At 35.0% G+C, this 15,521-nt stretch overlaps 1 protein-coding gene across 1 annotated transcript in view; it reads right to left on the reverse strand.

The window, feature by feature from the left end:
* Nucleotides 1-362: 362 nt before the first annotated feature.
* The window catches only part of NUDCD1 (NudC domain containing 1), a 77,809-nt gene continuing 62,650 nt past the window's right edge, over nt 363-15,521 (reverse strand). The window contains exons 9-10 of the mRNA XM_011291445.4: nt 3,219-3,378; nt 363-1,327 (exon numbers count right to left, since the gene is read on the reverse strand). Coding sequence (XP_011289747.2) covers nt 1,035-1,327; nt 3,219-3,378 — 453 coding nt within the window. The 3' untranslated portion in view covers nt 363-1,034. The remainder of the gene's footprint in view (nt 1,328-3,218; nt 3,379-15,521) is intronic.

Here is a 15,521-nt window from a genome sequence, read left to right on the forward strand (position 1 = left end):
CTCAAGTCGGACACTTGATTGAGCCATCTGGGTGCCCCAGGGTTATTTTTCTTGACTGTAGAAGTTTAAGGAGAACTACCAGGATAAATCATAATTTGTGTGACAGACTGTCACATTAAATGGTGCCAATGAATTATACCTCCTGCTGTATTCCTGTGCAGTCCCTCTCACACTGACTCTAGACTTGACCATGTGACTTGCTTTGTTCAATGGAAGAAGAGCAAATGTGATGGAAACACAGGCTTGATAAGCTCTTGTGTATCAGTCTTGCCCTCTTGCAATGTCTGCTCTATCACAGGAATAAGACAAGTCTAGCCTACTGGAGCCATGCAGAACAGAGACAGCCACATCAGTGAACCATAGATTTTCAAACAGTCTTGTTTTAATGAGTTTTGAGGTGGTTTGTTGTATAACAATGGCTAAGAGCTACACTTTATGGAACTTTATCATCTCTCTTTGTCTATGCCTGTTGGAAGAGCAAATGAATAAAAATTAAATAAATGGAAAAAAATTTTTGGAAAAAAACCCCAAATCTTAGTATTTCAGCAAACTTTAACAATACTGGACCTGCTGTACTTCTGTTCTATTTCCCCCCTCTACCTCAGCTATTCAGTCCACTTAAATGAGTATTTACAAGAACCAACAGTTTAACTGTAATCCAAAAGTTCTATAGGTACAGAAGGAAGAAACTATCAATGAACAAAGAGTATGTGATAAATATTTTTATTTTTAAACACTGAATTGTACATCTTTCATATAAAAGATGAAATTCCAGACTGTTTTTAAAAAAATCATTCTAATACTTTACATTTTTTACAGAAGTAAATTTTCTCTAAATTTGCAGCTTCATTCCATAGCTTTTATAGAATCATAATCTCTTGAATATACTTCCAATTTCCTTTAAAAAATAAAAAATTCATATAAGATAATTTATTTAACATAGTAAAACTTAACAGGCTATAGTATAACTACTAAGCTTTCTGGCTACCACTGAATACTTTTCTCAGTACAGAAAAGCCAACATGTTGGGGTGATCAATTCTCTGTATTTACTTTTATTAAAAACAGGTTTTTGGTAGTGAGAACAAATAATCTCTCATTTGTTGCTTGAAAGCCTAAAATAGGATCATTGGTTTCTAGGCTTGCTACTTGCTGCTTAGCAACCTGCCCTACTTGCCGGCCTTCCTTTCTGTTGTAAAGTACAGTGGACATGGGAGTGGGCTGGCGGTAGATGAACACTCGACGAAGGCACTCACACAGGGCTGCATACGAGTAGTTTGGAGCACAAGCAAAAAATTTTTTGTCTCTCTTTGATGCTTGGACGTAGCCTGTTATGAAACAAATAAAAACCCATATATTAAAAAGAAGGAAAATGTGATTACACATTTAGTATTTCCCAGTTTTTATTATAAATTAAAATGCCTCAATAAAATATACACCATAAATATTCAACAGTGTTTGAATTCTGAACCGTTAATGACTACTTACAATTTCTCCCAATTGGTGCCAAAATAGAGCTTTAATTCTTAAGGAACAAAATAGGTAGGGTTTTATCTCTTTAAGAAAAACACAATATAGTTCCTTATTTCTGTGAATAATTAGGACACTAAAAATCTAAAAATCAAAAGGACTAAAAACATGTCAAACTATCTTTAAATGCCAAATAATTAAGCTCATCAATCACAGATGTGGCATTACAGAATCTTTTTTATCAAATAAATGGGAAAATATTTATAGGATACCACTATAAAGTTATTTCAGGAGTGTGTTCATAACATAGCCCCCAAGCCTAAAAATGCTAATGTGACAATGCATTCTCTTATTATTTCTATTATGTTAGTGGTATTTTTATACACCAGTGCCCACAGTGTAACAGGATTTTGTTGTACTTCAGCTCCCAGAAGTAGAACCTTGAGATCACTACAAGTTGGAATGAAAATTTAAGCATCTAATTTTAAAAACTTAATTAGAACATCCCTTGAAAACTAATTAAACTCTGTAAAATCTTATTCTTGTCTTTTAAAAAAATTATTTTTACAGGTTAAAAGGGTATTTATGTTCTGAAGTATAAATTAGGATTTTCAGACTGGGACATGGTTACTGAATGTTATAACATGTGGGATAAAAACAGAATACTAACATAAAGTGATCTCATCAAATAACGAGCAAAGGAACTCTAGGTAGAGCACAGGAAGATCAATATTGGTTTTATCATTAAACAGGGTTTGAAGAGGAAACAGTGAAGAGGATGTAGATATCTGAGTATTTTAGAATTAGCTCTCTGGGCTAACCTTGAGAAAATTAACAATGTATATAATGAGACTACATATCAAATGTAATGTTGATTTAACTTAAGCAGAATTCTAAACAGACTTAGGGATACAAATGGAGAATCTAAGCATATAAAAATTATGTGACAGAGATTTCCTTACTGAAAAAAGATTCAGAATTAAAAAAGAGGAATTATATAGAGGCCAGAAATTTTATATTCAAATTTTTCAATAAAACTCTTTATTTCAGGTCATAAAAATCCATTTGGAGTCTGAATTAACCAGCTTAGCAGCCTACATTATTAACTATAAAGGATAATTGACCAATCTCCTCTATAATTAAGGTTGTATTCAGAATATATAATTTTACTTCCTGTTCCCAGTTTAAAATAATCACTCAATAAAGCAGTAACTGTGCCTAATTTATATAAAAAAACTTCTCCCATACAATACTAATATAGTTTGACATAAAATCAATTATTGCGTAAGTCTACAATTATGTATCTTAACATTTTTCAAGCCCTAGTTTTAAAATGCATTTCCTTAGAGCAATTCTATGTTTTTGATGATTACTCTGAAGAAACATGAATACAAGTTCCATGTAGGGTATTGTCAAACCCACTGTTCATATTCTAATACCACATAGCTTATTTGGAATAAACAAATGACTGATTAGAAGAATCAAGTGGTGAGATAACCACTTTGATTTCTATTCTGTGCTGATCTTCTGTACAAGCATAAAAATAGATTGGTTCTGTTCCAAAAGTACTAACATTCATCAACTATAGTAAAAGCAACCAAATACAGCACAAATCAATCCAAAGGTAATTAAGACAGATCAAATTAAAAAAAAAAAAGAAAAAGAAAAAGAAAAAAGAAATGAACTTAAAAAAAAATGACCCTACTTTCTGACATAATGGAAAATGCTGTCAAAGAGCTTGCTTTATACCTAAAGCATTGAAAGTTGCAATGTGCTCCCACATATCATCTTGTTTGCTGGAGTGTGGTTGCCAGAGTAGGGCATCAACATCATGGCGTAAACAGAAGCAGGGCATTTCTTTAGGATCCACTATGACAGAGAAAAGGTACTGGTTGCTTCCAAGATTCACCTAAAATAGTGACAAAAAATAATTTACTCAACAAATTAATAATGATGATGCCAATAACTGACACACAGCTCTATATGTCAGCAAGTTTTCTAAACTGTTTATACAGGCAGTTTGATTACCTCTTCAGAAATGCCCCTGGGAGAAATGTGCTACTGTTATATCCATTTTAAAGTTCAGCAAAGTCACTTGCCCAAGGTCAACCTGGTAATAAGTTGTGGAGCTGAGACTGAACCCAGCATCTATGTTCCTAACCACTACACTATGCTGCCTCTTAACTCTTAGTATCCTAGTTTAAAACACAATATAAAACACTCATTTATAGGCAGAATACTTTTTAAACCACAGAATTACAAATATGAAGTTCACAAATGGGAACTTGTAACAATTACTAAGTACAATGATAGCTAAGATTTATGAGCATGTGCTATATATACAAGGCATGTTATAAATATTCAACAATCAACACGCTTGTTATTATCTGCACTTAAGAGATAAAAGAACATGGAGAGTTTGAGAACTTGTTCTAGGCTACAAAGAAAAACCACAAAGCTGAGATCAAACTCAAATCTGTTTACAAATTATTTAAGTTGATGTACTGTTTAATTTCAGTATCAATGTCAAGAATGTTTACTATGCTAATAATTTTTATTGCAATACTCATGACTAAAGGAATTCATTTTTAATACAAAACCATCGGATTGAGATTCATATTTGAATTCTACCTATAGGAATACTTCTTTTAATGAAAATTGGTGAAATGATATTCTGTCTAGAAATGTTATCATCAGTTAAAAATGCCTAAATACCACACCAACAAAAATCACATCAAATGTAGAAAACATGCATAGTACTTGATAAATATTGAATTGCTTTCATGAGTTTCAGGGAAGACTGGAGAATAAAATGTTGGGTTCCAATGAGAGAGACCTGACCTGTATTCAGTAGGGAAAACTGTGAAGTGGCTCTCCAGGAAGAGGATTTATTGGTACAGCTGAGCAGGCATAGGCTCCTGGTCACAGGAGAATTCTGTGACAGAGCAACCCAATTTCTTTTGCCCCAGCAGTGCCTGGGGATAGAACTTTTGTCTTCCTCAGAAGAGGAAGAGGATAGCAGACAGTGTTCACAGACTATACATGTTTTTTATGTAAATACACCTACAACGATGTTTACTGCAGCTTTGTTTATATAACATTGAAACACTTAAAACTGGTACGTTTTTCTTGGGATAAAAAAAAATGGGCCCCTTATTCTGACTTAAATATTTCTTCTCTTCCACTCTCACTTACTTTATACATATCTCCATTAGAGTCAAAGTACTACATTTTGTTTATTTTTGAGAGAAAGAGTGAGCACGAGTGGGAGGGAGGGGCAGAGAGAGAGGGAGACAGAGAATCCCGAGCAGGCTCTGCACTGTCAGTGCAGAGTCTGATGTGGGGCTTGAACCCACCAAACTATGAGATTGTGACCTGAGCTGCAATCAAGAGCTGGACCCTCAACCAAAGGAGCCACCTAGGCATCCCAAAATCCCATTAAAATATTTTTCTTTTGTTTATTTTGAGAGTGAGTGAATGGGGGAGAGGGGTGAGGGTCGGTGGGAGGAGAGAGGGTGAGAACCCCAAGAAGGCTCAACACTGTCAGCATGGAGCCCAACATGGCAGGCTTGGACCCATGAACTGTGAGATCATGACCTGAGGCGAAACCAATAAGAATCGGATGCTTAACCAACTGAGCCAGGTAGGCACCCCCACCCCTGCAAAAGCCCATTTTATAGTAATTATTATTATTTATTTTTAATTGAAGCATAGTTGACATATAATACAATATTAATTTTAGGTATATGACACAGTGACCCAACAATCATATACATTACAAAATGCTCACCATGATTAGTTACAAAAGTCACCAAAGTTGTTATAATTTGATTGACTATATTATTCCCTATGCTGTACTTTTGATCCCTGTGTGTACTTCTTAATCCCCTTCACCTATTTTGTCTATCTTCTAACCCCCATTCCCTCTGTCAATCATCAGTTCTCTGTATTTAGGAATCTATTGTTGTTTGTTCATTTGTTTTGTTTTTAGAGATTCCATATATGAGATCATATATTTGTCTGACTTATTTCACTTAGCATAATGCCATCAAAATGCATCTATGTTGTCACAAATGGCAAGATTTCCTTCTTTTTCATGGATAAAAAGTATCCCATTGTATGTATATACATATTTTTAAAATCCATTGATCCATCAATGTACACATATTGTTCTCCTATGTTGGCTCTTGACTATCATAAATAATGCTACCATAAGCATGGGGGTTAGTACTTTTTTTGATTTTGTGTTTTTACTTCCTTTGAATAAATACCCAAAAGTGGAATAACTGGATTATGTGGTTATTTCTATTTCTAATTTTTTGAGGAACCTCCATTCTTGTATTTTGCATAATGGTTTCACCAATGTACATTCCAACAAGGAGTGCAAAAGCGTTCCCTTTTCTCCACATCCTCACCAACACTTACTTCTTTTTCATACTGGCCATTCTCACTGGTGTGAGGTGATGATTCCCTGTGGTTTTGATTTGCACAGGGCTCTACGCTGGCACACGGAGCCTGCTTGGGGTTCTCCTCCTCTCTCTGTCCCTCCCCCACTTATGCTGTATCTCAAAATAAATCAATACACTTAAAAAATAAAATAAAATGGGCTTTGGGAGAACATGCTGTGGTGGTGATTAAGAACATGGGTTTGGAAGCACATCTGAACTGAAATCCCAGTTGCCACTTACTAGCTTCCTAACTTAAATCTCTTCACCTCTTAAGTTTGAGCTTCCTCTTCTATAAAATGGGATCATATTCCTAATTCTTAAGTAGTGAAGATTAAATAAGGTAGTTGGTAAAATAATAGAAAATATGTATATATTGTGTTCTGCCTCTGGGTCCTGGCACACAGTTTCTGAAACTCTTATAATTTCCTAAGTGAGAAGAACACTAGGAACATCTTTTGTTGTAATATTTGATCTTTGATCCAGGTTCCTGACACATAGCTCCTAACCCCTTGGTATTTGACTCTAAGTTATAGGAGTGTCTTTTGTTCTAACGAGATGACTCTTGGTGGGCTCCTGGATGGCTTCAGGATAGGGGGTGTTTGCCAGAAAGACCACACCATGATTAGGAGCTTGGAACTTTCAGCTCCACCTCCCAACCTTTAGGATAGGATCATGACTGATCATGCCTGTGTGATGAAACCTTCACAAAAGTCCCAAAAGTACAGGCTTCATAGAGCTTCTGAGTTGCTGAACACATGGAAGTACTAGGAAGATGGCATGTCTGGTGAGGGAATGGAGGTTTTGTGACCTTCCTCTATAGTTTGCATTATGCATCTCTTTCATCTGGATGTTCATTATAATCCTTTATTGTATTTTTTATAATAAACTGGTCAATGTGCATTTTGTTAACTGTCTTGGCAAACTATAGAACCCAAGGAGAGGGTTGTTGAAACCCTGATGTATGGCCAGTCACAGGTATAGATGAACCTGGGATTTGTGACTGGCAGCTGAAGTGGGAGTTTGGGAGAGTCTTGCGGGAGTGAGGCCTCAGCCTGTGGGATGTGACACTACCTGCAAGTAGATTGTGTAGGATATCCTACTAGTCTCAGAAAACTACTTGATGTGTGGAAAACCCACACATCTGGTATCAGTAATGTTCTGTGTGGTAGCATTGTGAGAGTAAAGAAGAAACCCAGGGAATTGTTTTTCTTTATACAGTTGTAGATGCATATCAACCCAATACTTAATGCATAGTAAGAACAGTGTAAATTTTAGCAATTTATTCTATGTACAGAATGCTTGAATTCTGAATTCAATAATAAGCTTTGGAATTAAAGTTTCAGGTCATTAACTTTTCAGTCTGGCCTCATAAAAATACTCTGTTTCTGAACAGACAGAATCTTTTTCTTGATACTCATTTTTAATTTAATTTGGCAATAGCAGTTATTAGAGGTTCTTTAAATGTCTTTACTTTGACATTTAATCTTCAAAAGTCTTTAATTGCTAAGTGTTCTACAAAGAAAAAAAAAGTATCAATTGACTACTTGAAATGCATTTCAAAATTTTCTCTAGAGAATATTTTACTCTAATTGTCGTTTTCACTAGTACTTTAAAGATAAACACAATCTTTTCTTTAATAAACATGAAAATAGAAGGAATGTGGAATTGTATTTTATTGGCCAGTTTATGGGTTTAGGATTTTTTTTTAAGGCAATAAATTTGGCATTAGCAAAGAATGAGTTTTCCAAATTAGTAAATTGTCTAGTGTAAATGAGTTCTTCTAGGTGCTAAGACTATGTTTCAAGCCTTTTTAAAATGAAATCTTGCTAAAATTTATTATTTGTGCATCTTACATAGAACATTCTGAAGAGAAAGTAACATTTTATTGATGGTTGAATGTCATCAGGGTAAACATTAATGTATATGTCTATGATAATACCCTTAGAGACATCTGAAATGAGTAGAGTTCTTTAACACTACACTAAGTAACCTCAGCCTTCTCCATTTTAAAAACGTATTTTCTGGTTATGCGTGGTTTGTTTTTGTTCCTTCCTTCCACTGCTAATAAGCTATTGGGGGCTACTTCTTTTGTCAGCATTTGCCCAAAGCAGCCATCCTTTCCTTCTTTCTTATTTGCTGTCCCATTTTGCTCTTGGATACCAAATTGTGACCGTGGGCTTTGTGGTACCTGTTCCTGACTATCCAGGGAAACTTAGAGCATCTTACTCTTGACTCTTACAAGTTATTTGCCCATGCCAGGTAAATGGATAATGTTTCACTTTCCCCATTTTGTCTGCTTCAGATATTTTTGTTTTTCTGCATTTTCTTATGTTGATGCTTTTTTTTCTATAGGATCATACAAAAGTGCACTTGATTTTAAGTGTACGTTTTTAGTTATCACACTTCATTTCATTTACTTAATTCACTTAGCAAAACTAGTTACTTTAGTTTGTAACCTTAATACTGATTTGTTTTGCTTTTGGGTAAAATTATGTAGTGTGGATTTTTAGAGTTTGCAGGGAACAGAGAAAACCTCTGGAATTATCTTGAGGTGGATGTTTAACGTGAACATATGTGAAGATCATAGGGAACAGTGGAAACAATCAGATCTCATGAAGAACTGGGTCATTCTACAAACAAATGCACTGGCAAGTCAGGTCTAAAGGAGAAGTGGAATGTTGTTTAGAAAATAGTACCTAGTTTTGATGAACATGTAATCTACTTATCTCTTGAGAACCAAATGTCCCTTGTTCTGTACTTCACTGTGGTCTCATTGTGATCATATCACCATCTTCTTTCCTTCTGCTACTCATACCTGTATCCACCTCAGTCACTTTCTACCTCCTACCATGGTTTCTACTTACTTTATTCTCTCTGGGTATGTCTTTTGCCCTTCTGTTGGCTGAATAATTGTGTTTATTGTTCATTTTGGCATTTAGACTTCCCAAACAAGATTATTTTATTGTTTTGGCCAGCCAGCATCCAGTATGGGAAGCACCTGTTCAAGAAAACACTTTAATCTTGGATAAAAGACGGTTGCCTCTGAGATGCCCACCCTTGATTTTTTTTTTTTTAGCATAGGTCAGAGGAATGGAGTTTTACAGTACACAATTTGCCTACTTGTGTATATGGAACCTCTTGTGAATAATGAACCATCACTAATTTACTGATTATAAGTTGAAGTTCTAGGCTTTTTAGGCATGTTTATTGATAGTAAGCAAAGGAATTCCAGATTCTGCCTAGGATGAAGAAAGCTAGAAATAATGTCACTCCAAATGTAACAAGAAAAGGCTGGGTAATTTGTAGAATCATTACTTTTAAAAAATTCATCAGAGAGCTGAGGTTACAAGGAAACCAACTAGCTTGAAATCTGAGGAAAACCAGGTGTCACCAAGGAGATGGGCTAGGAGAACTGTTCCATCTGAGCATAGAAAGAAGAAAGAACTGCATAATTGAGAATTCAACTAACAAATTGCCAAAAGCCTAGTGTGGGACAGCAAGTATAGAATTCTTTGGATTTACACATTTTCTTATGATCCTTGACCAGTTCCTAGCAAAAAAGACCAGGAGAAAGGGAGCTGCTCTGATGGTACCGAGTTTTAGGAAGGAAGTGTCTTTCTCTGTGGAAAAATCAGAATGTCCTTCTTGGATTTTTTTCTGTAAGTGTCAAAAGTCTTAAACCATTGGGAGAGAGCATTAAATCTTAGCATCCCAACGGCTCAGAAGACGACCTGTTGCAGATGAGGCGAAAAAAAATTAAAATTTTTAAAAACACCATCTCTGTGCCTGGAGGAGAAATTAAATCATCCTGGGCCTAGACTATTACAAATTTTCTAGAGGAAGGACAGTATCACTAAAAAGTCCCAAGCCCTGAAACCCAAGAACACATGGCCCAGGACTGAGGCTGAGCCAAGAGTCTGAACCCCTCATCCGTGCAACACCCCCCACCCCCCAATCAGGCTGGGAAGCACCAAGTAAGTGACAACAGCAGTCTACCACTAGAGAAGGAGTAAGAGCATAGAGAGATTCTCTCTGAGAGGCAGATGTACAGTGAAAGCCCAAAGCTTAGGGCAAATTAGGAGAGTTGGGGAAAATCTTCCATCAACTCAGCCTCCACCAGAGTGTAACTTAACACTAGGGGAATTTGAAGCGAGGGATGCACTGAGGGTAACCATAACAACAAAACTCAAGGTTAGATCAGCCTTTTTACAACTCTCCTGTCATAACCACCCACATTAATGACCCAGCAGAAGTATGTCCACTCCCAGGCATAAATACTATTTACTCAGTCTCTACTGCTCTCACATCCAGTATTCAATCAAAAATTGTAAGGCACAAAAAAATGAAGAAAGTAAAAACATCCCACTGTCAAGAAACAAAGCAGACCAGGTAACCAGATTCAGATGATCTATATTTTGGAACTACAAGACAAGGAACTTAAAATAACTATGGGATTTTAAAGAGTTTAATGGAAGAGATGAGTTATGTACATAAATAAATGCAGAATTAGAGCAGAGAGAAACTGCAAAGGGTGAAAAAAAAAATCCTAGGGGAAAAAAAACACAGCAAGAGAAAAAGGCTTCAACAAACTCATCAGTATACTCTATGGAAAAAGAATTAGTGACTTTGAAAATAGGTTATTAAAAATTAGTAGAACCTAAACCAAAGTGGGGGATGGGGCAGGGATTAAAAACAAAAAACTAGGCATCTAAATGCTGTCAGGCAATATTAAACAGTCTAACACACATCTGATTGGAATCCTAGAAGAGATATGGAACATTCACCAAAATAGACCATATTCTGTCCTATAAAAAACACATTTAAAAAATAAGAATCATAAACACAATGTTCTCTGAGCATAACAGAATTAAATTAGATATTAGTAGGGGCACTTGGGTGGCTCAGTTGCTTAAGCATCTGACTCTTGATTTTCACCCAGGTCACAATCTCTCAGTTCATGAGTTCAAGCCCCACATCAGACTCTGTACTGACAGTGCAGGGCATGCTTGAGGTTCTCTTTCCTTCTCTCTCAGCCCTTCCCCACTCACACATGCTCTCTCAAAATAAATAAACATTTTAAAAAATTAGATATTAGTAAAAAAGAAAAATTTGGAAAATCCACAAATAATCTGGAAATTAAACAACATGTTTCTGAATAACCCATGAGTCATAGTGGACCTCACAAAGGAGATTAGGAAATTTTGTACTGAATGAAAATGAAGCATAGTACATGTGAGATGCAACTAAAACAATGTTTAGAGGGAATTTTATAGCATTACAGGTTATATTAGAAAAGAAAAAATGAAGTAGTATGAGCAACTCTTTCATATATTTGATAATTTAAGTTAAATTCCTTGAAAGACAAGCATTACATTTCACTCAAGGAGAAATAGATAACCTCAGTAGTCCTGTATCTGTTAACAGGATTGAATTTATTGTTAAAAACCTTCCAACAAAGAAATCTCCAGACCTAGAATGCTTCACTGGTGTGTTTTACCAAAGAAACAATATCAAACTGTTCCAGGAAACAAAAGAAAGGAACAACTCTCAACTTATTTTATGAGGCCAGCATTACTCTGAGAGCCAAAGATATGACAAGAAAAGAGAAACTATTATTCCTGATGAATGTAATGCAAAAAATCTCAGTAAAATATTAGTAAATCAAATCCAGTAATAAGTAAAAAGGATAATACATCATGACCAAATATAGTGTGTCTTGGGAATTCAGGGCTGATTCATCATTCAAATTATCAATCAGTGAAATTCAGCATTACCAACAGACCGAAGAAAAATATTTTAGCCTCCATTTATGATAAAAATGCTTGGCAAACTAGAAATTAAAGGCAACTGCCTCCCTGAGGAACCTAGAATTAACACTGTACTTTATGGTAAAAGACAAAATGCTCCTCCCCACTAAGACTGCTAAGAGGAAAGGGTATTTGCCCTCATTACTCCTAGTCAGTATCATGCTGGAAATCCAAGCTATTGAAGTAAGGCAAGAAAAAGTAGGAAAAAGCATACAATGGAATATTACTCAGCGATCAAAAAGAATTGAAATCTTGCCATCTGCAACAATGTGGATGGAACTGAGTATATTATGATAAGTGAAATAAGTCAATCAGAGAAAGACAAATATATGATTTCACTCATATGTGGAATTTAAGAAACAAAACAAATGAACACAGGGGAAGGGAAGAAAAAATAAAAGAGAGGAAGGCAAACCATAAGAGACTCCTAAATACAGAAAACAAACTGAGGTTGCTAGAGGAATACTGAGTAGGGAGGATGGGCTAAATGGGTGATGGGCATTAGGGAAGGCACTTGGGATGAGCACTGGGTGTTGTATTTAAGTGGTGGATCACTAAATTTTTCTCCTGATACAATTATTACACTATATGTTAACTAAATTAGATTTAAATAAAATATTGAAAAGCATAAATAATTATCAAGAGATTCTACTACTATCATGAGAAAGTGAAACCAGACTTTTTTAGGTGTTATCCTAAATCACCGTTTATACACAATTCCTTTAGCTACTCTTAGTTTGCAACCTTTGAATAGAATTATAAGCCTATTTTCCTATCATGGCCACTGACCAACTGAGGAGGGATCAAACATCTTTTAGTGGCATTTTTTTTTTTTTTTTTTAGTGGCATGACCTACTTACCTTGGGGAATACTAGGCAGGCTGGAATTTATTAAGTAAAATGAATATTATACAATCTCTTACTACACAGAGAAGAATTCTAAATTATTTACTTCATCTAAAGGGTATGTTTTGTCTTACAGTATACTATTATTTGCAGTTAGTATCATCAGACTAGTTAATCTTGATTTTAAAACTTCCAGAAACTTGGTTTTGAGTATATTTAAAGCATCCAAAGCTTATTTCAAGAATAACTTGTTCACTTTTTATCGGCAGATCTACAAACTACTGAAATATGTGCATTATAGGAAAGTATAAAATTGAAAGTGATGGGCCTACAGTTAGAATTATAGATAAAATATAATTTATTTGGCAATACAATGACAAACAGAATAATGAATTTTGCATTTCTTATTTTTGAAATGGTGCAAGATTTTAGAAATTTGTCTCTAAATTAAATATGCTAGATTAACACAGAGTCAGGTTTTTTTTAATAGCTATTCACAAATTTCTCAGGCATAAAATTGTTTAAATGCTTTATGACCTCCATGAAGATCACTCTAAAGTTGCCGTGTTTTCCCCATTAACGTTGCTCATTTCATTTGTTTAATTTGGGATGACTATAATATTTAAGGCAGAATGTATAGAAGATGCCTAGAATGGTAATAAAGGATATTTGCATTTACTAAGGTCTTTCTAAGTGCCAACCCCTGTGTAGGTGGCTTGAAATATATTTTACTCATTATAATAATTGTGAAATAAGTACTATTATTATCATCATATTTATAGAATAAGATAGGGGCTAAGTATCTTACCCAGAGTCATCTCAAAGAACATAAAAGGAAATGAGGTAAGTTCTACAGGAAAGGTATAAATTATTGATGCATCATTTCTTTTTATTAACACTGGAGAAAGTTCTCTTTGAATATGGCATACAGTACAGCATAGCTCGTTTTGTGCTTCACAGATGCAACTCTTTTTGTTTTTACAACGAAAGTTTGTGGCAACCCTGTGCTGAGCAAGTCTATTGGCGCCATTTTTCCAACAGCATTTGCTCAGTGTCTCTTAAGTCACCTTTTGGTAATTCTTAACATGTCAAACTTTTTTATTATTACTGTATTTGTTATCATCATCTGTGATTGGTGATCTTTGATGTTAACTATTGTAATTGTTCTGGGGTGCCACAAACCTCACCCATACAAGATGAACTTAATTAATAGTAAGGCATCTTAAAGGCTGAGAAAGGCCAAAAGCTAGGCCTCTTGCCCCAAATGGTTAGCCAAGTTGTGAATGCAAAGGAAAAGTTCTTGAAGGAAATTAAAAGTGGTACTCAAGTGAACATACCAGTGATAAGAAAGCAAAGCAACCTTAACTGATAGAAAGTTTTAGTGGTACAGATAGAAGATGAAACCGGCCTCAGCATTCCCTGAAGCCAAAGCCTAGGGAGACTCTTAACTCTCTGCAATTCTTTGAAGGCTGAGAGAGGTAAAGAAGCTGTAGAAGAAAAGTCTGAAGGTAGCAGAGCTTGGTTCATGAGGTTGTTTCATAGGTACCTTAGTCGTCTGTGTGTTTTCTTTAGAAAAATGTTCAGGTCCTCTGCCCAGTTTTTAAAACATTAGTTTTTTGGTGTTGGGTTCTAGGAGCTCTTTATATATTTTGGATATCAATCCCTTATTGGATATATCATTTACAAATATCTTCTCCAACTCAGTAAGTGACCTTTCATTTCGCTGATGATTTCCTTTGCCATGCAAAAGATTTTTAGTTTGATGTACTCCCAATTGTTTACTTTTGCTATTGTTTCTCTTGCCTGAGGAGACAGATTGAGGAAAATATTGCTAAGGCTGATACATAAGCCTTTACTGCCTATGTTTTCTTTTGGGAGTTGAATGGCTTCAGATCTTATATTTACATGTTTAATTCATTTTGAGTTTTTTGTGTATGGTGTAAAAAAAATGGTCTAGTTTCATTCTTTTACAATGTAGTTTTCCCAGCACCATTTATTAATTTTCCCCATTGTATAGAGAATATACATATTCCCTATTTGTCATATAATTTGTCATGTATTAATTGACAAGATCAGCTTGGGTTTATTTCTGGACTCTCTATTCTGTTCTACTAATTTATGTATCTATTTTTGTGCCAGTACCATACTGTTTTGATTACTATGGCTTTGTGTAGCATAGTTTGAAATCTGGGATTGTGACACCTCTAGCTTTGTTCTTTCTCAAGAATACCTGGGCTATTAGTAGTATTTTGTGAATCATACAAATTTCAGGATTTTTTTGTTCTAGTTCTGTAAGAAAAATGCTATTGGTACTTTGATAGGTATTTCACTGAATATCTAGATTACTTTGAGTATTATGGACATTTTAACAATCTAAATTCTTCCAATCTATAAGCATGGTGTATATTTCCATTTCTTTGTGTTTTCTTCAATTTCTTTCATCAGTGTTCTATAGTTTTTAGAGTACAGGTCTTTCACCTCTTTAGTTACATTTATTCCTAGGTATTTTATTATTTTGGTGAGAGTTTTACCTTTTTTTTTTTTAATTGAAGTACAGTTTAACATCTAATGTTCTATTAGCTTGAGGTGAACAACATAGTGACTTAACAAGTCTTTATGTTATGCTATGTCTACCACAAGTGTGGCTACCATCTGTCACCATACAGTGTTATTACAATAGCATGGACTATATTCCTTATACCTGTACCTTCCATCCCCATGATTTATTCTTTTATTAACTAGACCTGTTTCTTCCACTCCCTTTCACCTATTTTGGCCACCCCTCCCCTTTTCACCAGTTTGTTCTCTGTATTTACAGATCTTGTTTTGCTTTTTACTTATTATATATTATATATTCTACATATAAACGAAATCGTATGGTATTTGTTTTTCTGTCTGACTTACTTCACATACCCTCTACCAATGTCCATCCACATTGTCAAAAAATGGCCA

Source organism: Felis catus, chromosome F2 (assembly GCF_018350175.1).
Source record: "Felis catus isolate Fca126 chromosome F2, F.catus_Fca126_mat1.0, whole genome shotgun sequence".
NCBI classification, from domain to species: domain Eukaryota; kingdom Metazoa; phylum Chordata; class Mammalia; order Carnivora; family Felidae; genus Felis; species Felis catus.